This window comes from Mus caroli, unplaced genomic scaffold (genome assembly GCF_978045245.1).
Source record: "Mus caroli unplaced genomic scaffold, Mus_caroli_1 scaffold_8, whole genome shotgun sequence".
In the NCBI taxonomy this organism is placed as follows: domain Eukaryota; kingdom Metazoa; phylum Chordata; class Mammalia; order Rodentia; family Muridae; genus Mus; species Mus caroli.
The window spans coordinates 104,019,758-104,042,836 of record NW_028227263.1 but is presented as its reverse complement, the minus strand read 5'-3'; the positions used below and the strand labels follow the sequence as shown (position 1 = coordinate 104,042,836).

At 42.6% G+C, this 23,079-nt stretch overlaps 2 protein-coding genes and 1 non-coding gene across 8 annotated transcripts; 1 reads left to right on the top strand and 2 right to left on the bottom strand.

Annotated features, from left to right (window-relative positions):
* Nucleotides 1-1,448: 1,448 nt before the first annotated feature.
* LOC110298880 (large ribosomal subunit protein eL43) lies at nucleotides 1,449-1,846 on the top strand. Its single transcript, XM_021168406.3, has one exon. It carries the CDS (start codon nucleotides 1,501-1,503, stop codon nucleotides 1,777-1,779), a length of 279 nt encoding a protein of 92 aa, XP_021024065.1. The 5' UTR covers nucleotides 1,449-1,500; the 3' UTR covers nucleotides 1,780-1,846.
* Nucleotides 1,847-4,111: 2,265 nt separating this feature from the next.
* LOC110299222 (uncharacterized) lies at nucleotides 4,112-22,064 on the bottom strand. 6 transcript variants are annotated; one of them, XM_021168867.3, is made up of 5 exons: nucleotides 21,885-22,064; nucleotides 19,819-20,038; nucleotides 9,261-9,387; nucleotides 8,770-8,865; nucleotides 4,112-7,764 (listed from the first exon to the last, which is right to left on the bottom strand). In XM_021168867.3, the coding sequence occupies exons 2-5, from the start codon at nucleotides 19,951-19,953 to the stop codon at nucleotides 5,462-5,464; spliced, it is 2,661 nt and encodes an 886-aa protein (XP_021024526.1). In that variant the 5' UTR covers nucleotides 19,954-20,038; nucleotides 21,885-22,064; the 3' UTR covers nucleotides 4,112-5,461. The 6 variants fall into 6 exon arrangements, with proteins under 6 accessions (XP_021024526.1, XP_085697944.1, XP_021024525.1 ...); XM_085841818.1 differs by having other exon boundaries at nucleotides 19,819-19,993; XM_021168866.3 differs by having other exon boundaries at nucleotides 19,819-19,973.
* Nucleotides 14,483-14,589, bottom strand: LOC115031691 (U6 spliceosomal RNA). The gene has a single exon (XR_003837350.1). It is a non-coding gene; the product is annotated as a U6 spliceosomal RNA (small nuclear RNA).
* Nucleotides 22,065-23,079: the final 1,015 nt, after the last annotated feature.

Here is a 23,079-nt window from a genome sequence, read left to right as displayed (position 1 = left end):
CCTTGTAAAGTGGGTTTCTGTTTGCCAGAAAAAGCCATTACTTTCTTGCCGATTCCTATAGTCCCCCAGTCTCCAGCAAGGACATCTAGTTCTCTATTAACAGACTTCCAACAGATAAGAGCTCCACGCTAGTTCCTAGGCTGTTCCAACTAACCTGCCCTCCTCTCAACTCTTTCCACCAATCTTGCTATCTTCTTTGCTCCCATAGCCCTGGCAACAACCCACCTTTCCTCTCTGCTCTTCTTTCTCCCTGATAATAACGAGTGGACACATTGGCAGTTTCTTTACTACAATCCCTTGCATACAGAGAGAAAATTTTAATAATGGAATCTTATCAAACCCTTGCCTTTCCTAGACATACCTATTAATATGGGTTTTAGACCATGGTTCCTGGAGTGAATCAAGGAACAGACCTAGGGAAAGCCCTTACAGGTAGAGGGGAAAAACAAACCAGAAACTCCTTCTGTGTTTTAAGTGTAAATGAGTGAGGTAAATTTCAAAGGAAGGGTTGATGACCTGCTTGATAAAGAAGTAGGCAAAAGGTCGTTACCCGTTACCGTGGTCTGGGGATAGACATGGGCGAGCGAGTCTGAGAGGTAAACATACTATCTTAAAGATATGGTAATAGATCAAGAAGGTCAAAATAGAAGTCTCTCAAATGATAAAGAGGAGGGGAATCCAATGCTCAACAGGAAATGATTTCTAGAAATAATTCCTAGAAATAGTGTAATAATTGCTGGTGTAATAATTCCTAGAAAGCAGCAGCGATCAGAGACTGATTAGAAGTGTAATGATGTGGAAAAGTGGCAATGCTGCAGGTCCATAGGCTAATCACATTGTCTTAGTCTGTTTTTGTTTTTATATTTGTTATTATTTTATGGCTGTTTTGCCTGTATGTATGTCCAGGCAGCAAGTGCATGCAGCAGCCGGAGGGTATCCAATCCCTTGGAATTAGGATTATAGATATCTGTGAGCTACCACATGAGTGCTGGAAGTTGAACTTGGTCCTCTGGAAAAGCAGCCAGTGTCCTTTAACTGCTAAACCATCCCTCCAGTCCCATCCGAGGCTAGCTTTAAGCCCCTGGAATAGCCATTCTATGCTCCCTGTGTCAGAACATACATCCTGTGGCTAATAAGATAAAACCTTTTTTGGGACCTATTATTTTAGCAGACCATTAGATCCCACCAATCCAAAAGCTAAGAATGTCATCCAATAGCATCTGAGACCTATAGGAGACCTTCCTCCACCTTGCTGTGACCACCTTTCTGATATGCAATATATTTTTAATTGCCTTGATGACTTTCTTTGTTCTATAAACTACAAAACTTTGTGAAGCTTGCTTCCTTCCACACTTGGACATGGAATTTGGGGTAACCCAAATCTGTGTTCCCAGGCCATCATCACTCAAATTTGGCTCTAGAATAAACTCTCTCTTATTCCTTTTTAAGGTGAAAGATGTGGGTTTTTACTCTTCGGATTTGGGCTTGGGTTCCGGCGACATGGCTAAACGCACCAAGAAGGTCGGCATCGTCGGCAAGTACGGGACCCGCTATGGTGCCTCCCTCCGGAAAATGGTGAAGAAAATTGAAATCAGCCAGCACGCCAAGTACACTTGCTCCTTCTGTGGCAAGACCAAGATGAAGAGACGAGCTGTCGGCATCTGGCACTGTGGTTCCTGCATGAAAACAGTGGCTGGCGGGGCCTGGACCTACAACACCACCTCTGCAGTCACAGTGAAGTCTGCCATCAGAAGACTGAAGGAACTGAAAGACCAGTAGAAGCCCTGCTGTCTGAGACTTGCCTAGCCTGCAATAAACGGGTTATTTACGTAAAAAAAAAAAAAAAAAAAAAAGATGTGGGTTTTCTACATCAATACTGAGATCCTGGCCCACTTGTCATCTGAATGCCATGTGCTTCCGATTCTCTCTGCTGCTCTAGGGCTATTTGGAGGGGTGTTTGCCTGTACCCCATTTAACTACTGGAACAGTTTCCCAATGCATCCAGGGGATGAGCCCATGACATTACCATGTTATGCTAAATTCTTAGAACTATCCAAGAGTGTGCAAGGTAAGCTTGGGGGGTGTGGGGGCTAGCAGGTGGGTTGGGTTTGTTTTTTTTTAATCAAATCAGATGACATTCTCTATCATGATATCAACTGCACATAATAGAAAAGGTTGTGGGGAAATAGGAGATTACCAACAGACAACAGGGTTCAAATCTAGGCTTTTCTTATTGTTATAATAGAAGCTGTTCCCTTGGTAATTCAGTTATATTCATGAACCCTCAGTTTGACTTCAAGGGCCTCACACTAAATAAGCTACTCACCTCTTAGCTGTAAAGCTACCAACATTTTCACAAAGCTTTCATGCCCCAAGAAACCCCGTTTTCCCCTCAGACCATCAATTCCAAAGCTAATCTACCATTTACCCTCCAGATTCTTCAGTCTATGGCAAAAAACAAAAAACAAAAACAAAAAACAAAAAAAACAAATGACTAGATTCCTGCTGGGAAAGGGGCAGGGGTGGGAGAGAGTGAGCAAGAGACCAAGAGGGATAGAGGCTTGGAGGGAAAGAACAAAGGAGTTACCATACCATACCCTGAAGAAGGTATGCAGGCAGAGACGTGGAACCACAAGGAAGATGCAACTTTCTAGAAGATAAAGCTTGCAATCTGCTGGTTTTTTTGGGGGGAGGGGCGGAGGTGGGGATATGGAGGTGTGCATATAAGAAATAAGCATCCAAGCCTGAACAACTGAGATGATAGGGGAGACAGAAGAAACCAAGGACTCGCAGTCTTGGACACCCATGGCCTGTGGATCCCCACTGTGAACTCAGGATTAGATGAGGCCTGTCCCCAGACCTCTCTCAATGTTCCCTGAAACTGCACCACAAAATAAAGCATATAAATTGTTAAATACATATACAAATGAAATTATATCCTAACAAAATCATTTTTTATTTTTATGTTTTTTTTTCCCTCTGTGGTTCATGTGTACACATGTAATGTGGAGGCCACAGGCCAACTATGGTGTCTTCCTTATTCTACAACTCATCTTTTAAACATCCTTTTTATTATTACTACTTGTGTTTCTGTGCAGAATGTATGCTACATGTGTGCAGAAGACAATATCATATACCCTGTTTTAGACAGTTGTGAGCCACCTGCATTGGTGCTAGGAACTGAACTCAGATCCTTTGGAAGAAGAGCGAGCACACTTAACTGCTGAGCCATCTCTCCATCCTAGTTTCTGAAATAAAGTTTCTCACTGAACCTGGAATAAGCCAATCTCACTAGGCTGGGTGATAGCAAGTTCTGTGGATCCTACTGTCTCGACTCCCCCACCACTGAGTTTTCAGGCACACACCACTTTGCTCAGCTTTTTATCTGTGTCTTGAGGATACAACAGGTCCTCACGCTTGACAAACTCAGCCATCTTTCTAGTCTACAAACTTTACATTAAAAAAAATTCATAGGCCACATTTATGTAATATCCATGATTTGTTGACTCTTGGTATATATCCTGCATGAACATATATAAAGGATTGGTAAGAAGGCCCAGTGGGAGAAAGGGTGAAATACACACCTTAAAACCTAAATTCAGGCTGAGCGGTGGTGGCATATGCCTTTAATCCCAGCTCTTGGCAGGCAGAGGCAGGCAGCTTTCTGAGTTCGAGACCACCCTGGTCTACAGAGTGAGCTCCAGGACAGCCAGGACTACACAGAGAAACCCTGTCTCAAAAAACAAAAACAAAAACAAAACTAAATTCAGTCCCCAAAACCCAGATGCTGTGGTGCACATCTTTATTTAAAGCACTCCTGCATCAAGATGGATAGATGGTGGAGAAGAGAGAGTATCTTCTGGAAGCGCTCACACAATTATCTTGGACCATGAAATGCAGTGTCTGAAAAGAGAGATTCTGTATGCACAGACTCCTGAAAGTTGTCCTCTGACCTCCATGGCTCACAATACCAGCATTCACACACAAATAGCTTTTTAAAATATGACTGAATTGTTGGTTCCAATATTATCACACATGCTACAGGTAGAAAGGGAAAAAGCTGCTTAGACCTGAGCTAATTTCAAAAGAGAAAAGCAATATGAACAGTGAATGCCTTAAGATCTCATTTATTCAAAGAAATCCATATAATAAAAAAATTGATGGTGCAAGCTCAATACGGAAACTGTTAAAAATAACTACAGAGCAAGATGGCTCAGTGGGTAAAGATGACTGTTACCAAGCCTAATAAATCCAAATTCAATCCGCAGGATCCACATGGTGCGAGATCAATGACTCTCATTGATGTACTTATCTGACAGCCACATATACCTAGCAGCACATGTACATACATATAGATACAAGATAAATGAATGTACCTTTTAATAATAAACTACTGCTCTCTATTTTGCAGTTAATTCTATAGAAAAGTCCACAAAATTTTGAGATTACATACAAGTCCATACAGGCTCTGACTAAATACAGGCACATGTGTACATATACTTACAAACATATATATATATATAGTTCATACATACATACATACATATGCCCATTTATAAAAACACCCTTTACATGGCTGGCACTTAAGGGTTTTACTGAACTCCCACAACAAATGGGGATATCTTAATGACTTAATTAATGACAATATCTTAATGACTTAAATTTCCTTAAACTTTCCAATACTTTAGTAAAATGTATCTTATCTTACATTCTACAAAAACACTTCTAAAGCTAGTCAAGGTCAATGTGAAATGAAATTCATGTTTTTAACAAGATAAATATAAACGTGTGCTTATCATTACTAACTTGTGACATTCCTCATGCATGTTTGCTGTATAAACAATCAATAGATAAACAAATTTGTTTTCTGTAATATTAGGCAATGTGCAATTAGATCTCAGCATAAAATGAACTTCAATAAAGAAATTTCATTTTGGAATATGCTAATAAGCTAGGAATTCATTTCTCAGTAAAACCTGTTATGTAGAACAGCACCTGTAAAAAACTAATTGTGGTATGAGTTGTGTAATATATATGTTGAATTGTGACCTATTAAGGACCTTCCTTTATTCAGAACACTTAGGGCATCCCCACCTATGAACTGATGATGGGACTAATCTCTGATACAGAAATAATTTCCAAGTCATGACATTCCAAAGCCTACTCTTCAATGAGTTTCTCTACCCAATACCAAATGTGACCCATATTGTGAGAGACAATGGTCTCATGCTAGTATGAGACATTTGATGTTTATGAAGTTAACGTGCTACTGAAGACTTTTTCACATTCAGAGCAGAAAGGTCTCTCCTAGGTGAATTCAGTTGTTCATACTGTCGGAGTTGGGCAGTAGAAGCCAAGACTTTCCCAGTTGCTGCATTTGGAAGGCTTCTTTACTGTATGAATTTGATGATACACACTCTATTGTGTATCTGACGAAACCATTTTCCAGTCTTGACATTCCTTAAGGCTTGTCTTCAATATGAGTTTGTAGATGGGATGTCAACTCTGACTTCTGTAAGAACACTTTCCCACATCTCTCACAGATAAAAGGGGTTTCCTTCCTGTGAATCAACTTATGTTTAGAGAAAACTGACCTGCTTCTAAAGGCTTTCCCACAATGAGTGCACACATAAGGTCTCTCTCCTGTGTGAATTCGCTCATGTTCTTGGAGTTGGACCTTAGTACAAAAGGCTTTCCAACAGCTGCTGCATTTATAAGGTCTCTCCCCTGTGTGAATTAGAAGATGCACCTTCAGTTCAGATGGAGAGCAAAAGGACTTCCCACAGAAACTACATTTGTAAGGCTTTTCCACCATGTGAATTTTTTCATGTCTACTCAATGTTGACAATTGTTTGAAGGCCTTCCCACACACAGAACACACATAAGGCCTCTCCCCTGTGTGTATTCGAGAATGTGCCTTCAGTTGAGATGTTTTACTAAATGATTTCCCACAGTCAGGACATTTACAAGGCTTCTCTCCTGTGTGGATTTGATAATGTGACTTCAATTGGGATGGATAATTAAACAACTTCCCACAGTCAGGGCATTTGTAAGGCTTCTCACCAATATGAAGTTGCTGATGGGGTATCAAAGTAGCCTCCTGGAGGCCTGTCTCACATTTCTGAGAGACAAAAGGTTTCTCTTTAGTGTGAATTAACTGATGCTTACGAAAAGAGGACCTGCTACTGAAGGCTTTTCCACATTCAGTGCACACAAAGGGTTTCTCTCCTGTGTGGATTCGCTCATGCTCTTGGACTTGTTCTTTAGTAGAGAAGGCTTTCCCACAGTGGCTGCACTTATAAGGTCTCTCTCCTGTGTGAACTCGATAATGTGCCTTCAGTTGGGACATTTTACTGAACAGTTTCCAACATTCACGGCATTTGTACGGCTTCTCTCCCGTGTGATTCTGATAATGCACCTTCAGTTCACATGGAAAGTTAAATGATTTCCCACACTCATGGCATTTGTAAGGCTTCTCCCCTGTGTGACTATGGCAATGCACCTTCAGTTGGGATGGGTAATTAAATGACTTCCCACAGTCACTGCATTTGTAAGGCTTCTCCCCAGGGTGAAGCTTTTCATGCCGGTCTAGTATTGATTTCTGATTGAAGGCCTTTCCACATTGAGAACACACATAAGGTTTCTCCCCTGTATGAATCCGTTGGTGCACCTTGAGTTTGGCTGTTTTACTGAATGACTTCCCACATTCACGGCATTCATAAGGCTTCTCACCCGTATGAATCTGATGATGCACCTTCAGTTGGGATGGAAATTTAAATGACTTCTCACAGTCATTGCATTTGTAAGGCTTCTCTCCATTGTGACATTGTTTATGGGATGTCAACTCTGATTTACGTAAGAAGGCCTTCCCACAAATGTCACAGATAAAAGGTGTGTGATTCTTGTGAATCAATTCATGTTCATAGAAAGCTGACCCATCACTGAAGGCTTTTCCACACAGAGTACACACATACAGTTTCTCTTCTGTGTGAATCTGCTCGTGCTGCTGGAGTGCAGCCTCATTACAAAAGGATTTCTCACAGCTGCTACACTTGTAAGGGTCTCCTCCAGTGTGAACTACACGGTCCACCTTCAGCTGGAATGGATGGCTCAGTGAATCTGACACATAAAGGAAAGCCTTTCCACCACTGTAGGAAACAATAGGTCTGTCCACAGTGAGAGTGATCTCAGGTTTATGCAAAGATATGGCATAGAGCACCTCCTGACACTGAGAACTTTGATCTGCTTTCACCTGAAAACCGTTTCCATAGATCAGTGGTTGTTTATGGCTGAGAACATCTCCATTCCCAGTACTTCTGTATGATTCTTCTCCTCCATGAGTAAGCACACAGTTAGCATTACAGGAGCCTGGTATAAGGAGTTGACTGGATGCAACAATGTCAATGAGCTGAGCGCTTTCATTCTGACCATTCGCTCCTAGGCTTAGATCCAAACTTTTTGGAAGTGAGTGATATTGTGGAAGACCCTCTTGTGTTGAAATGAGGTAGGGACCCAAAGGAATGGTTTCCCTGGGCTTTTGATATTCATGATCACTATTTTTGCTCAGAGTTTTCTTGAGGAAAGAGCCAGGAGGGAAGAGTAGAATCTGGTTTTGTTGACCTCTCTTTGTAATGTCAGCACCCTGCCATAGTTCTTGTAAAAGGGAACACCATGAACCATCTCTTGTCACTTCATTTGCCACATTGCTATAAACTGAAGTTTTCCCGGACGCTTTCTGTGGTAAGGTATCATTTCCTGATTTTTCTACAAACAGAAAGAGATGGAGGAATAAGCAGAGTGAATAGGATGGAGGATGAATAAATCATACACATGGACTGAGATTGAACATTAATGCCTAAATCAGGTTCTAATGATGTTGATGGTGCTAACAATTAGTAGAAAAAAAAAAAAAAACAAAAACAAAATTGTGTATTCAAAAAGAAAAACAAGTAGGAATTGCAAGATAACAAAATAAAGTATCAAGAGAAAATAGTTCAGAGGCCCATAAGAGAAAAAAATGATTAAACAAACGGCCTTTCTGATTTGAATGAAGTAGATCCCAATTTCTGATCTCCAAAAATGAAGGAAAGGGACCATCTTAGAGGGACTGTCCTCACATATCTAAACAAGGCATGAGAGACTGTAAGGTCAAGGACTAAGAAGTTTATCATAATACAACAATGAGAACTGCATGTTCAGAATGAACAGAGCCTTTAAGGCAAACCTATTAACACTAAGCCTAAGGTGCCACAACTAAGTGGAAAAAATGAACCAGTCTAGGGAAAAAAAAATCAATGAACTCAGAGACAAACACAGAAAGCAAATCATAGACACAACACAAATGACAGTCAGAACCCAAAAGACAATATACTAATTCAAAAGTCAAATAGTAGAAGACACAAATTACAACCAGTTCTTTCCCCATTACTTGAGCAATATATTAACCAACTTGCCAGGTGTTCACAAACAAGATGTTCAAATAATTCTTGTGCACATACACATGGGAATATAACTGGTCACTGTAAGAAGAAAATGCCTGAGGTAGTCCACTTAGGTTTACTCCTCTCCATGGACAGACAAGCTCATCCCACAAACTCATCTTTCAGAAAGTCTCACATTGCCTCACATCAATGATAAATGGACTGAATTTATTATAAATATAAAAACTCCAAGGAGAAAACAACCTAATAGTGACCACCACGGAGGACTTGGTGAGACAACTGACAAAGGCATCATGAAATCTACCCGACTTGGGAAGCAATGGCTCACCTTGACATCTCTGGCCTGGGAATTCAGCCTTTGCTGTCTGTGCCTCCTTTCCTTTTTCCATCCTAAAGATGACTCCAGGGCTGGGAATGGAATACCCTGTTAATCAAAAGGATATTGGGTTTGGGGGTAGTTTCTTATCTTTTAGAGATGATCCAATGAAGCTTTGCACTACCTCATTGGGAAAACCAAGTCAACACTCTATTTTGTATAATTAATCCTAGTAGGTGAACAAAAGAAATGAAGCACCAGGACAAATGAAGTAAATACACACGCATGCGCGCACACACATACATATGCACAGAGGGGAGGGGGAAGGGAGGGAGGAAGAGAGATAGAGACTGACAGAGATGCACAGAGGGGAGGGGGAAGGGAGGGAGGAAGAGAGATAGAGACTGACAGAGACAGACAGAGATTACAATTCTGATACCCCACTATGCTTTGGAAAGAGAATGAAGAACATCTCTCCTGGGTCCCCAGCCAGCCATGCTCACCCACTGCCAAGAGGTGGCTGTAGATCTCCAGCATCACCTCCTGGTACAGGTGTCTCTGGGCGGAGTCCAGTTGCTGCCACTCCTCCTGGCTGAAGTTCACAGTTACATCCTCAAAGGACATCCATCTCTGTAATAATGTACCACAGTTCACTGTGAATGACTCGTCATTGGCAAATGGAAAAGTTATATATATGTGATGGTTTGTATATCCTTGGACCAGGGAGTGGCATCATCTGAAGGTGTGGACTTGTTGGAATAGGTGTGACCTGGTTGGAATGGGTGTGTCACTGTGGGTGTGGGTATAAGATCCTCACCCTAGTTGCCTGGAAGTCACTCTTCCACTAGAAGCCTTTGGATGAAGATATACAACTCTCAGCTCTGCCTGCACCATGCCTGCCTGGATACTGCCATTCTCCCACCTTGAAGATAATGGACTGAACCTCTGAACCTGTAAGCCAGCCCCAATTAAATGTTGTTTTTTATAAGACTTGCCTTGGTCATGGTGTCTGTTCACAGCAGTAAAACCCTAACTAAGACAATATATAAGATTAAGTTTTTAATGATATTTCACATATTTTTCACAAAATATCTACTTTTCATTAATTTGGGGAGATAGAGAATGCTTATAAAGCAACCAATCCTTCCATCCATCATACACAATCACATTTCTTTCTTTCTTTTTTTTTTTTGGGGGGGGGGGTCGAGACAGGGTTTCTCTGTATAGTCTTGGCTGTCCTGGAACTCACTTTGTAGACCAGGCTGGCCTCGAACTCAGAAATCCACCTGCCTCTGCCTCCCGAGTGCTGGGATTAAAGGCATGCGCCACCATGCCCGGCCACAATCACATTTCTTAAGTACATTAGAAAAGGATTTCTTTTTAATAGTCTAAGAAAGAATACACAGCACAACATTAAGCAACAATATCCCAGGTTAGTTATGCTGGATCCACTGGATTCAACATTATGAAATTGGCATTTAGAAGCTGCTTTAAGTATTGACTTCTTGCTTGGAAACTAAATGCTAGATGAAACCTGACATCTCTGACTTCATTCTGGATCTGTCTTCTTGACTCTGGGTCACCTACCTTCCTCTACAGATTAGCACATAGTACTCAAAGAGGACCAGTCTAAACCACCCTAATCCCCTTCAAAGATGAAGATACAGAGATTGGTCATTGTCCTTAACTTTATTTTTCCTCTTGAGGCTGTACACTAGAGCAGAAGTAACCAAGAACCCTCTCTTGTAATAAGGACTGCTTAGTTATACGTGTAGCTGCTTACCGATCCACTATGAAAACAAGCTTCCTACCTCCTGATCCCTAGTACAAAAATCACCAATTCTCTCTCTCCTTCCCTCCTCTCCTCTTCAAACAGAGCTTCATTCTGTGGCCCGACTGGCCTGGAACTCCCTGGCCCAGAACTTGTTATATAAATCAGGATGATCTAAAACTGCAGTTATCCTCCTGGCTCTGTGTAATAATTTCTCAAGATGTTTCTATTAAGTCTTTTGTCCAGGTGAGAAGAAAAGTAAGAAATATTCCTGCAATTTATCTTAACACTCCTTGCTCTCTGTACACCTGTACAATGTACCTCATTAGACTTCTCATACCATATCAAAAGATGGTCTAGTTGGCCATCACTGCAAAGAGAGGCCCATTGGACACGAAAACTTTATATGCCCCAGTACAGGGGAACGCCAGGGCCAAAAAGGGGGAGTGGGGGGGTGGGTATGGGGGACTTTTGGGATAGCATTGGAAATGTAAATGAGGAAAATACCTAATAAAAAATTAAAAAAAAAAAAGACTTCTCATACCACCTCGAAAAGAATACTCACACAAAAATAAACACACCAACCTTAGACACAGATTACATCAATTGAACACGGTAATTTCAAAGACCACAAAATCTTACATATAGCTAGTACTAATAAGTGTAAGCCTGACTCCATCTTCCAAAGCTCCCACAGGTTTTGGGTGTCTTTATGGCCCTTGGCTTCAGAAACTCCAAATTAAGTTCATATGGACACCTCTTGAAACTATTTTCTACAGGTCAACTCAGGATCCTTGGTCTACCTGACTATAGCTTGTGATGGTCACTGTTAATTGTTAACTTAGTGTGGGAAGACCTGTCCTAATTACAGAACTGACCATTCTTAGGGCATGAGATCTTGGACTATAAAAGGCAGAAGAGGGAAAACAAAAACAAAAAACAGGGCTGGAAAGATGACCTAGCAGTTTATAACACTTGTTCTTACAGAGTACCTGGGTTCAATTTCTAGCACCTACATGGTGCCTCACAACCATCTGTAACTCCAGTTTAAGGGGATCTGATGCTCTCATCTGGTTTCTAAAAGCATTAGGCACACACACTGTGCACATTAACATAAAAGCAAAAACACTCATCATACATATAAAATGAAATACTCCTCTGCTATGGACTCAAGTTACACAGTGCACAGTGTTGCTCTGAGTCTCCCTCAGCCAACAGCAGCTATTGCCATGTGTCACCATCACACTAGACAGTACATGTTTATATTAGACACCAGCTTACCAGAACTATAAGGACCAGAGTGCATGTAAGTGACACCAACAAAAAGCAACTGAGCCAAATCTAAAACCTATCACAATCTAAAGGATAACCCAAGTTATTCTTTAAAATAACAAGTTCTTAAGAAGTAATTAACACAGGAGAAAAATTAAAGAGATTAAAAGAGACTAAAATACTTTTTAGTGACTCTAGATGTGTGGGCACTGGCTGGACCTTTTGAGGGAGACTCTGCATATGATAGTATAAGCAGGAACAGTGATGTTAAAAATAACTTATGGTTATATAAAAAGGTGATCATCTCTGGGATAAATTCCAACACACAAAGAAAAGGATAGCCTCTGGTATTTGGTTACCCAATAACCTAGCAATGGAAAGGGGATGAACAGGATGGGAATATGCTGAAATTACTCAAAGAAGGGGTTAGAAACACAATTCATTCTACTTTTACTTATATATGAACATCTTAATAATACAACACTGACACCCTTCAGGTTCCCACAGGCATAACTGAGCACATGATATTTCTTTCTGAGCTGCAAGTACTTTTGACAGATCTTCTAGTCTGACACTAGTGACACCTGCCAACAGGCAAAGCACTGTCACTTACATGCTGCTTCTCTGTGTAAAATATATTCTGTATTAAAATTCCTTACATTAACATGTCAGGCATATCACTGTGACTACAATGGATAATTCCAGAAATATTCCATTGGAATGCCTAATAGCGAAAATATCAATTAATTATATTACTATGAGAAGTTTCCTTTGGAGGAGTCAACAATTTTCAATATATTTCATCCTGTGGATGGAATGCCTGCACAGCTGGGCTTAGTGGTACACAGTTTGGATTTCAGCACTTCTAAGGCAGTTGGCAGATGGATCTCTGAGAGTTTGAGGCCAGCTGGATCTACATAGTAAGTTTCAGCACAGCCAGAACAAGAGAGAGAAAACCTGTAACAAAACCAAAACAAGCTCCCGGGAATGCATGCACCCCCAAAATTCACAGCTACCTTTAATAGATAATCAGCTCATGACAGTGGAGCCTTCACATAGCCAATATGCTAAGACTTCAAAGCCTTAATAACTGAGAGAAGCATGGGGAGCCTTTGACTCAAAAACACAAGAGTTCAGAGCTGGCCTCAGCTATACAGCTAGTTTGAGGATTTTTTTTTTTAAGTGAAAAAAGAAAAAAGTTAACATATCAAAAAAACTCAGAAGGAACAAAAACTGATAACTATAAAGAGTAAAAATGAACAGTAAAATAATGTAAACAATAAAAACTTAAGTGAAAAGGATATCATAAAGGAAAATCAACAAAGTCCCTTAAAAATACTAAAATGTAAGCAAACAGCAACAGCAACAAAAAATAAAGAAAAAAAGCCATATGTGGTGGTCTATGCCTACAATCCCAAGCCCTGGAAGGTGGAGGCAGAAGGATGAGGGATTCAAGACAACTGTCAACTGCACAGGGGGTTTGAGGCTAGTTTGGACTATCTTAGACCCTACCAAGAAACAAAGACGACTAAGAGTGAGGAGCAGAAAGACCAGGTAAGTAGATGCTCAAAAAGTAAATGGACACCAGAGTGTAACCTCAAACATATATTATGAACATATAAATTAAATCTGCAAGCAAATGCCCTGCTCTCAATGAGCTGACCAGCAGTGATCAGTAAGACTGCTGAGCCTGCACAGCTCTATCTACCTCACTGCATTTACCCCAGCAGTGGAAATGCTGGGTGTCAGACAACAGACCTCACAAACTTGACTGCAGTTTTCCAAACTGGCCTAAGTGATACTCTCAGCAGTGGCACCAAGAGCATTCCTCTGCTTCCTTGGGACACAGGCACATCTACACTTGATATTTTTAGTGTGGCTAATTTTAGACATTCCAGTGGAGGGAGCCATGGAGGAAGCTTAGCTTTTCCTGTTTCCTGAACCACACAAACAAGTCCCTTGCTCATTCAATTTTACATGGACTAAGCTTTTACAAGTAATACAGCCACTCTGTAGGAAGAGGCAGTCAGATTTCTGTGAATTCGGGGACAAACTGGTCTACAGAACTAACTACAGCAAGGGCTACTCAGTGAGACCTTGTCCCAAAAAGAAAAAGAAAACTTTCTCACTCTGTGCCTTGCCTCTCTCACGAGGAAGGAATTTACACTGAGGAGAGTGGAGGACTTTGAGCTAGGAGAGGGAGTGACTGGGGAAGGGGAACAAAGCAGTTAAGGACCATGACATGCTGATGACACCCAGACAATACAGGAATGGAAGACACCAGCAGACATTGTACAGGATAAAGTGAAATGACACAGAAAGCCTAATTTTCATACTCTCCATTCAGAAAAGTCACATTTCAAAATACTACAAAAGTGCAAGAACAGGTCTACGTGCCACTAATCAAACATCAAAACATTTTTTTAATTATTTTTTTCTATTTTTTTTATTGGGTATTTATTTCATTTACATTTCCAATGCAATCCCAAAAGTCCCTCACCCACTCCCACTTCTTGGCCCTGTCGTTCCCCTGTACTGAGGCATATAAAGTTTGCACGACTAATGGGCCTCTCTTTCCACTGATGGCCGACTAGGCCATTTTCTGATTCATATGCAGCTAGAGACACGAGCTCCAGGGGGGTACTGGTTAGTTCATATTGTTGTTCCACTTATAGGATTGAAAAAAATATGGAACGCTTCACGAATTTGCATGTCATCCTTGCACAGGGGCCATGCTAATCTTCTCTGTATTGTTCCAATTTTAGTATATGTGCTGCTGAAGCGAGCACATCAAAACATTTTTGAAGCCCGGCATGGTGGTGGCGCACGTCTTTAATCCCAGCACTCGGGAGGCAGAGGCGGGCAGATTTCTGAGTTCGAGGCCAGCCTGGTCTACAAAGTGAGTTCCAGGACAGTCAGGGGTACACAGAGAAACCCTGTCTCGAAAAACCAAAAAAAAAAAAAAAAAAAAAAAAAAAAAAAAATTGAAATCCTGCTTTTTAAAAGATTTTTTTTTTAAATTTAATTTAATTTTATTTTATTTTTGGTTTTTTCGAGACAGGGTTTCTCTGTATAGCCCTGGCTGTCCTGGAACTCACTTTGTAGACCAGGCTGGCCTCGAACTCAGAAATCCGCCCGCCTCTGCCTCCTGAGTGCTGGGATTAAAGGTGTGCGCCACCACGCCCGGTTAAATTTTATTTATTTATTTTATGTATATGAGTATACTGTGGCTGTCTTCAGACACACCATAAGAGGGCATCAGATCCCAATACAGATGGTTGTGAGCCACCATGTGGTTGCTGGGATTTGAACTCAGGACCTCTGGAAGAGTAGTCAGTGCTCTTAATGGCTGAGCCATCTCTCCAGCCCTAAAAGACTTTTTTAAAATGTCATATGTATGAGTGTTTTGCATCTGCATGCATATGCACCATGCCATGTGTGTGCCGTATGCACAGGAGGCCAGAAGAGGCCATGGGATCCCCTGGAACTAGATTATAGACAGTTGTGATCTACTATACTAGGAACTGAACCTGCTTCCTCTGCTCAACAGCAGTATTAACTGCTGAGTCATCTCTCTAGCAATCTAAAATCCTTTAAAAAAGAACAGTAACTGAGCTAAAAGATGGCTCAGCTGATAAAGGTATCTCCACCAAGACTAACAATGGAAATTTTATGCCCAGGACCCACAGAGTAGGAAGAAATGATTTCCAATTGAAGTTGTCTTCTGACAGCTACACTTTGTGACACGTGACAAAGAAATAATGATATTAAAAATTATCAAAAGAGTGAGGGAAGCAGCACATTAAAAATAAACAGTACTGGAGAGAAAGCTCAGCAGTTAAGAGGTCATAGTTTAGTTCCCAGCACACGGTAGCTCACTCCAGTTTCAGTGGATTCTACATCCTATCTGGCCTCCTCAGGCACCTGCTTGCACACAGTGTACATGTGCAAACTCATGCAAGCACAAACACATAAATATATTTTTAAAAATTTTTAACCTTTATTTTTTCAAAGGTTTATTTATTTTATATGTGAGTACACTGTTGCAGTCTTCAGACACACCAGAAAAGGGTATCATATTCCATTACAGATGGTTGTGAGCCACCATGTGGTTGCTGGGAATTGAGCTCAGAACCTCTGGAAGAGCAGTCAGCGCTCTTAACCGCTAAGCTATCTCTCCAGCCAACACATAAATATTTTTAAAAGCTTTAAAAATAAATAGCCAGGTATGGTAGAACACACCTTTAATGTCAGCATGTGGGAGGTATAGGCAAATTACTGTAAGTCTAAGTCCAGTTTGGTTTACATAACAAGTTCCAGGGCAGCCAGGGCTACCTAGCAAGAATCTTGCTAAATAAATAAATAGTCTCAAACCACAAACGGTCGAGGAGTGAGAGATGGCTCAGCAGTTAAGAGCCATCTAACTGACTGCTCTTCTAGAAGTCTTCAGTTCAATTCCCAGCAAGCACATGGTGGCTCACAACCATCTGTACTGGGATCTGATGTGTCTGAAGACAGCTACAGTGTACTCATAAAATGAATCTATTAAAAAACAACAAGACAGATGCTGGCCAACTCTCCCAGCACTCCTCAATACCTGTGGCTCCTCCCAGCACTTCTTGTCCTGCCTCCTATCCTAAACCTCTGTCCTAGCAGCAGGGCTTCCACTTCCCTTATCCTAGCTGAATCTGTACAGAACTCTGCACTCTCTTGGCCTCTTTGCCCTGGGCTGGCAGCTTCCAACTTGCTCTCCCTCCTACCTTTCTCCTCTCATGGTCTGGTTTAGTCTGTGGGCCGTGTTTATCCTGGTCTCTTCCCTCTGCCTGCTTTCTCCCTTGTATCTACAATAAAAATCTTGCCCATACTTTAGGAGAACTCATGTCCTCCACTTTTTATTTCATTTTTCATTCAATAAATAGCAGTAATTGGGCCTAGTAAGATGACTCGGTGGATAAAAGTGCTTGCCTATCAAGCCTGACCCCAAGTTTGGTCACTGGAACCCACATACAGGGAAAGGGAAGAACTAACTCTATAAAGTGTCCTCTGAGCTCCATGCCCACAAAAAAGGCAATCACATAATCATAAACACATACACACGCCACACACGAGTAATAAGATGCTTTAAATGGAAAACGAGTTAGACATGATGGTACACATCTTTAATTGGGAGGAAGAGGCAGGTGAATCTCTGAGTTGAAGGCTAACCATGGACTACACAATGAGTTCCAGCCCAGCCAGGGATATACAGTGAGACCTTGTCTCAATGTATATGTAAAACATCTGAATGGTAGCATCCTTGGGGTAGAGTAAGCAACAGAAGGTTTTAGAGCAAGGAGATTTCCAGCGCACAATGTAAGCCTACCCAGAGATATATGCAAGAAAAAGTGAAATAGCATTTCCACGATACATTCAAATACAGGCACATTAACTCTGATATTTACTTAAACACCTAAATCTAGCCAGGCAGTGGTGGCACACACCTTTAATCCCAGCACTTGGGAAGGAGACAAGCGGATTTCTGAGTTCAAGGCCAGCTGGTCTACATTGAGAGTTCAGGACAGCCGAAGCTATACCAAGAAACACTGTCTTAAACAGACAAACAAAAAACAAAAAGAAAAGAAATAAAAGTTAGAAAAGTGAACACCTAAATCTATGGTGTTTGTCTCTAGGATTTACCTGAATACCTCCAGTATTAGAGCACAGCAGTGCCCTACCAACAGCAGTCCCAGAGATAAACAAAGAATTTGGCTGGGTAAACATTAGTTTAAAAGTGGGTCTCTGTTTACTGGAAACCATCTTTAATCCCCCCCCCCCTCAAAGGAAAACTACCTTGGCCTCCTGGTCACTTGGGAACGGTCTGCATTAGTTGAAAGACCCCACCCTGCTAACATAAATTCTGCTCTTTTTTTTTTCCTCTTCTCCTCCTGCCCCCAACTAGTTTGCTCCCCAATAACCTTTTCTCTCTATGCATGGAGGAGTCTAGTCTGGTGGTTTACTGTGCTTTCGCTTATACACCCATCCCCAGGAACTCCTTCCTGCAAGAGACACAACAAAAACTCAAAGCAGCTGTGATTTGGGGACTAAGGGCCCTGGACACATGAAAGGAAAATAATTCTCAGATGACAGTATAGGGGGCTAGCAGGACAATGCAGAGTGTGGAGCACCAAGGCCAGGAAGTCTCCTCAGGGGACAGGGAATGGGATTGGCAGCCAGACCCTGGAGCACACTGCCAGGCTGGCAGCTGGGTCACATGGGTTCAACTGGCTGTGTCACCTGGGCCCCAACTTCTCTTTTTTCGACTGGGGCAAGAGCATCAGCTCGGGAGCCTCCTGTGAGGATTAGGACTGGGCCTGCACACAGGAAGCCACCCTGCTGCTGTCCGCTGCTGCTAACTCCATCAACAGGACATACAAACACTTGGAGAAAATATTAGCACAATGAAAATCTAACCCGTAACACTACTCTTCAAAAAGAAAACAAAACAGTTGTGCATCAAGCAAAAATGTACGGACCACCAGGCAGCTGGAATCACTTTGGACACAGCTGTTCAGGAAGAGGGATCTGATAAGAATTGCACACACAGTTAGGTATTGAGATTAGCAATCTGAGAGGCTGAAAATTGACCCTTTCCTTTGAAAGTCTAACTTTAAAGTCTATCTTTCCCTGGAACACCAGATGGCAGACCAACACAACTGTTCCTCTTTCGGATTTAAAATACCGTATAAAAAGGTGTCAGTCTTGGAGCTCCTTGAGGCTCATTAAGGGAAAACGACTTCCTGCTGTCCAAAAGAATGAAATCTCAGCTGTCATCTAGTTCAGGGTGGAAATGGGACATTCTGATCTGCTCCAAAGATCTGAACTTTATAAACTATTGTCCCATCTGAGAAGAGTTAATTCAACTCCTGGCTACCATTACTTGGACAGGGGACAGCCACCAGAAAAGTAGATTCATCTGAAAACAAGGTAAATAGTTGGGAGGAATAATTATCACCCTAACAGTCTCCCGCAGAACAGTGCTTACAGATCTTCACTGTTAAGCTTCAGGCTTTTCTGAGCTCTAATACGGAAACTAACTTTTCCTTCTCTTTCTCGGATGCTGGTTCAAAAGCATACTAAGCATGATTTCTCTGAAATACTAGGCTTCCTCAGTTTCTCTGAAAATGCTACACCCACAGCTGTCCCTTTCTACTGTGGCTTGCTGGCCTCATTGCCTGTATATAAGGCTTAACTCTCCTCCATCGCTCTCCTCCCTGCAACTACAGGATTTTCAGGATCCTTGTTACCCTGTTCTGTTTTCCCTAAAACAGAACATGAGACATAAAACAGATCCATAAGACTAAGAACTGACAAATGAAAACTCTACCTCCTCAGATGCACCATTTCTTACAGGAATGGGCACAGCAGGAAAGCTTTAAGAACTGGGGATTGGGGCTAGAGGGCACTGATGGCTCTTTCAGAGGTCCTGAGTTCAATTCCCAGCAACCACAGGGTGGCTCACAACCATCTGTAATGGGATCTCATGCCTTCTTCTGGTGTGTCTGGAAACAGCTACAGAGTACACACACACACACACACAATAAAATCTTTAAAAAAAAAAAAAAGAAAGAAAAGAAAGAAAGAAAAAAGAACTGAGGATGGCAAGATGTAAAAGAGGAACAAACCTAAAAGAAGAGGGTTCAAGAGGAAGAAGAACTTGACATTAAGTGATATAGTGATATAGACATGTAACAATCCCACTACTGGAGAGGTTGAGGCAAAAAAAAAAAAAAAAAAAGAAAGAAAAGAAAAATAAAAAGTTGAGTTTGATAGCAGCCTGGGCTATATAAAAGAATTCCAGGCCAGCCTCACATTAAGACCCTATATCAAAGAAAGAGAGGGCAAGGGGGTAAGGGGTAATTACTTAGTGTGTGCTATATATAGTCCCTTCCTAATGAGATTAAGATGGTCTCAGAAGTCTGCAGCTTCCTGCGTCTGCCCTGAAGACCTGAAGAACCAATCATGAAGTCACTCCTGCTTACCTCACAGGACTCAGGCTGCTCCTCTGCACCCAATGGCTGGCTCTTCTGTTGGAAATTTGGATCTGCAGCCATGGCCCCTCTGTCTTCTGTTCTTGACGTTTTCTTCGTAGCAAATCCAAATCCCTCAAGAGTCATGGACGTTGAAGAAGGGCTAGCTATGGCACATAAGGAAATCCTGAGGCCTGAATGATTGCAGTGGTCTCAGAGACACCAGAAATCACTAAAAGACAACAACCAAACATCTGACCATGAATTGGTGAGGGCCTATATGGAAGATCAGGTGTAGGCAGTGTAGAGGATACATAAAAGCCCTGCTTTTGATATTAGTCTGGGTTCTAAAACAAACAACAAAAGAAAACAAACAAACAAACAAAAAATTGAAAAACCATCCATTAGGAAGGAAGGACACACTGCAGCCCTCACATGTTAACTAGCAGGAACTAACTTAGCACAACTAACTTAGTCATTACAAAATGAGTACATAGGTGTTTATTATAGGGATCCAGAATGCCATGCTAGGGAAGGCTCACTAAGCCCTCAGCACCTGCTTGAAAGGAAGTAAAATACTTACAAAAACTCAGTACACTGCCAACTTAATTTCGATTGCATTTCAAACAACCTTTTTAGCTACACATAGGCACTACTACTCTGCTTGATTTGCTCGTAGGTCACTAAATAGAAGAACAGGGGTACATATTCGAGCTGTTTCCAGTCTAAGGAACACCCTGGCCACCATTATCTATGCAGTCCCTTCTGTAGTCAGCATCTAAAAACAGCATTCCTGTTTCCTGTTGCACAAAGCGCTCAGGATGACAGCCAATTTTGATTGTCGTGTGAGTTCCTAGACATTTCCCTGTCTACACAGACACATTAAGAAAAACAGGCTTATCCAATCCTCACTCTCCCACCCCATGTCTGTCTGTGTGCTCCCTCCCCCGCTCCCAGGTGTAAGTGTGTGTGCGTGTGTCTGTATTTGAGACAAGGTCTATTATTTAGCTCTGGCTATCCTGAACTTGCTATGTAGACCAGGCTAGCCTTTAACTTTCACTGCCTCGGTCTCATTAGTGCTGGGATTAAGGCATGAGCTAATTACTACTCTCAGACCAATACAGAGTTTTTTTAAGCACTCCAAATCAGCACAAACATTAGGGTACAAATAAAATGGCCCAATATTATTTTGGTCAACTGCCAACCAGTGATCTTTAACGTCTGTATAGGATCCCAAAGACAGGCAAGCACTGATGCACATAATGTCCAAAGGATTCCCAAATATGACTCTAAAGTGCCCCAAAGAGTGAGTGTTTTTAATATTTGGGGTCATTCCTTCAATAATGCTGGCCATCCAGAGGTAGGAACGAATTAGTTGGAAAAGGAGACCCAACAGCAGCCCATAAAACAAGATTCCCTACTTTTATGGACCTTAAAAGAAATCTCGAGCTCAGCAGCCGAGATAACTAGGCAGCATGCAAAGCGTGGGACCCCCTCCCTCCCTCATCCGTGAGAGCCTGAGCACTCGGAGTTCCGACACCTGTGGTCTTGACACTTGCTACTTTGGTAAAGATGACGGGATTTTCTTCACATAGTGCTACCCAGAATCAAACCACAGTCACTGGCCACGCCACCATTAATGACCACAGTCGCCCTCACAAGCATCCCACTCCCGCCCCAGGCTCCATCGCTGCCTCTGCTGACCCCTACGCCAATCACGGCCTGAGTGGGGCACAAGGCACCTCAAAGTCCTCGCCTTTAAGCTCCCGACTCCCACCCGGGGACCCGCTCCGTGCAGTGCCCACTCACTGAGTCCCGCCCCCTAATGGCCTCAGATGACAACTTTCATGGATGACTGCGTGAAAGCCCACAGGAGAGCACACTGAGAAGTGACAAAACACCCAAGATACGGGAAACCCTCAGGAACAGGGTGAAAGCGCACCACGCGACCCCCACTCCATCTGACGAGCCCCGGCAGTCGCCTCAGCCCTGTCCCTCGGCACAAACCAGCGCTCGGCACAGCACGGCGTCCTCCCACCCCCTGCGCCGCCGCCCCTGTCGCCCCCGCCGCCGCTCACCTCACACAGCTCCGCCGAGAGCTCTGCACACGGCACGCCTGACGGCGACTTCCGCCCACGGAAGCCGAAGAGTCCCGGATGGAAAAGTTCCAAACCACTTCGCGGACCCGCCAGCGAAGTAACACTCGAATGACTACAACATTTAAGGTTTCCACGGCCACTCTATTTCCGGTGTCTTTTAGATTTCCGGCAGGACTTGTCCACGCCCAGTAGAGTAATGCGCATGCCCACTAACACTTTTGACCCGCGTGTGCCTACCAGCAGTCAGCATGGCAGACCGGGTGGTTCCAGTTTCCTTGGAAACTGTGGTGGCCGGCGCGAGTAAGCTCCGGACGTTGGAGGCCACCATCCAGGAACTTTGATTCCATATGGGCGGGGAAGCTAAATACAACGCCTTAGAGTGGAAGTCTGAAAGCTGTCCCATGTGGTGTGACAGGCCTGGCAGGAATATGATCGTCTAAAGAGACATTCTGTGCCCTTTCCTCTACAGACTGTTGAGACAATGGACCCCAGAAATAGAAATTTCATGATGGGAGAAAGGATGTGCTGAAGCCAGGAGGCAGTCAGAGCAAGGACTTGTCACAGGAAAACAGATTTCACAGCGTTCTGACAACTTCCTAGACCACTTTGCAGGACAGACTGCAGTCAGAGACAATGATAGCGAGGGGCCACAAACTAAGATTGCTTAGTAAGACTGCTTAGTTACGTATCTCTTGCTTTCTATTTAAACCTAATTCTAGCCGGGCGGTGGTGGCGCATGTCTTTAATCCCAGCACTTGGGAGGCAGAGGCAGGTGGATTTCTGAGTTCGTGGCCAGCCTGGTCTACAAAGTGAGTTCCAGGACAGCCAGGGCTAGAGAAACACTGTCTCGAAAAGCAAACAAACAAAAAAACCTAATTCTGCAGGGGAGAAGGGATGAGATGATAGAGAGATAGCTTAGCAGGTAAGTGCCCAAACTGCTCTTAATGGGCTCAATTCCAGCACTCCCACGTCAGCTCACAACTATCTGTAACTCCTGTTCCAAGGGGACGCTCTCTTCTGACCTCCAAAGACACCAAGCACACTAGTGGTACACAGACATTCGTGCAGATAAAACACCCATACACATAAAATAAAATTTTAAATTTTGCCCAGTGGAGATGGTACACGTCTTTAGTCCCAACACTCTGTAGGCAGAGTCAGGCAGACCCCTGAG

Excerpts from the sequence above, each read along its gene's own strand:
- LOC110298880 (XM_021168406.3), top strand. The coding sequence starts at position 1,501 with ATGGCTAAACGCACCAAGAAGGTCGGCATCGTCGGCAAGTACGGGACC.
- LOC110299222 (XM_029479797.2), bottom strand. Across the intron at positions 9,388-19,818 it reads AGCAGCCTGAGTCCTGTGAG|AGATGGATGTCCTTTGAGGA; the intron begins GTAAGCAGGAGT and ends ACATTATTACAG. Across the intron at positions 7,765-8,769 it reads CCCAGGCCAGAGATGTCAAG|AAAAATCAGGAAATGATACC; the intron begins GTGAGCCATTGC and ends TTCTGTTTGTAG.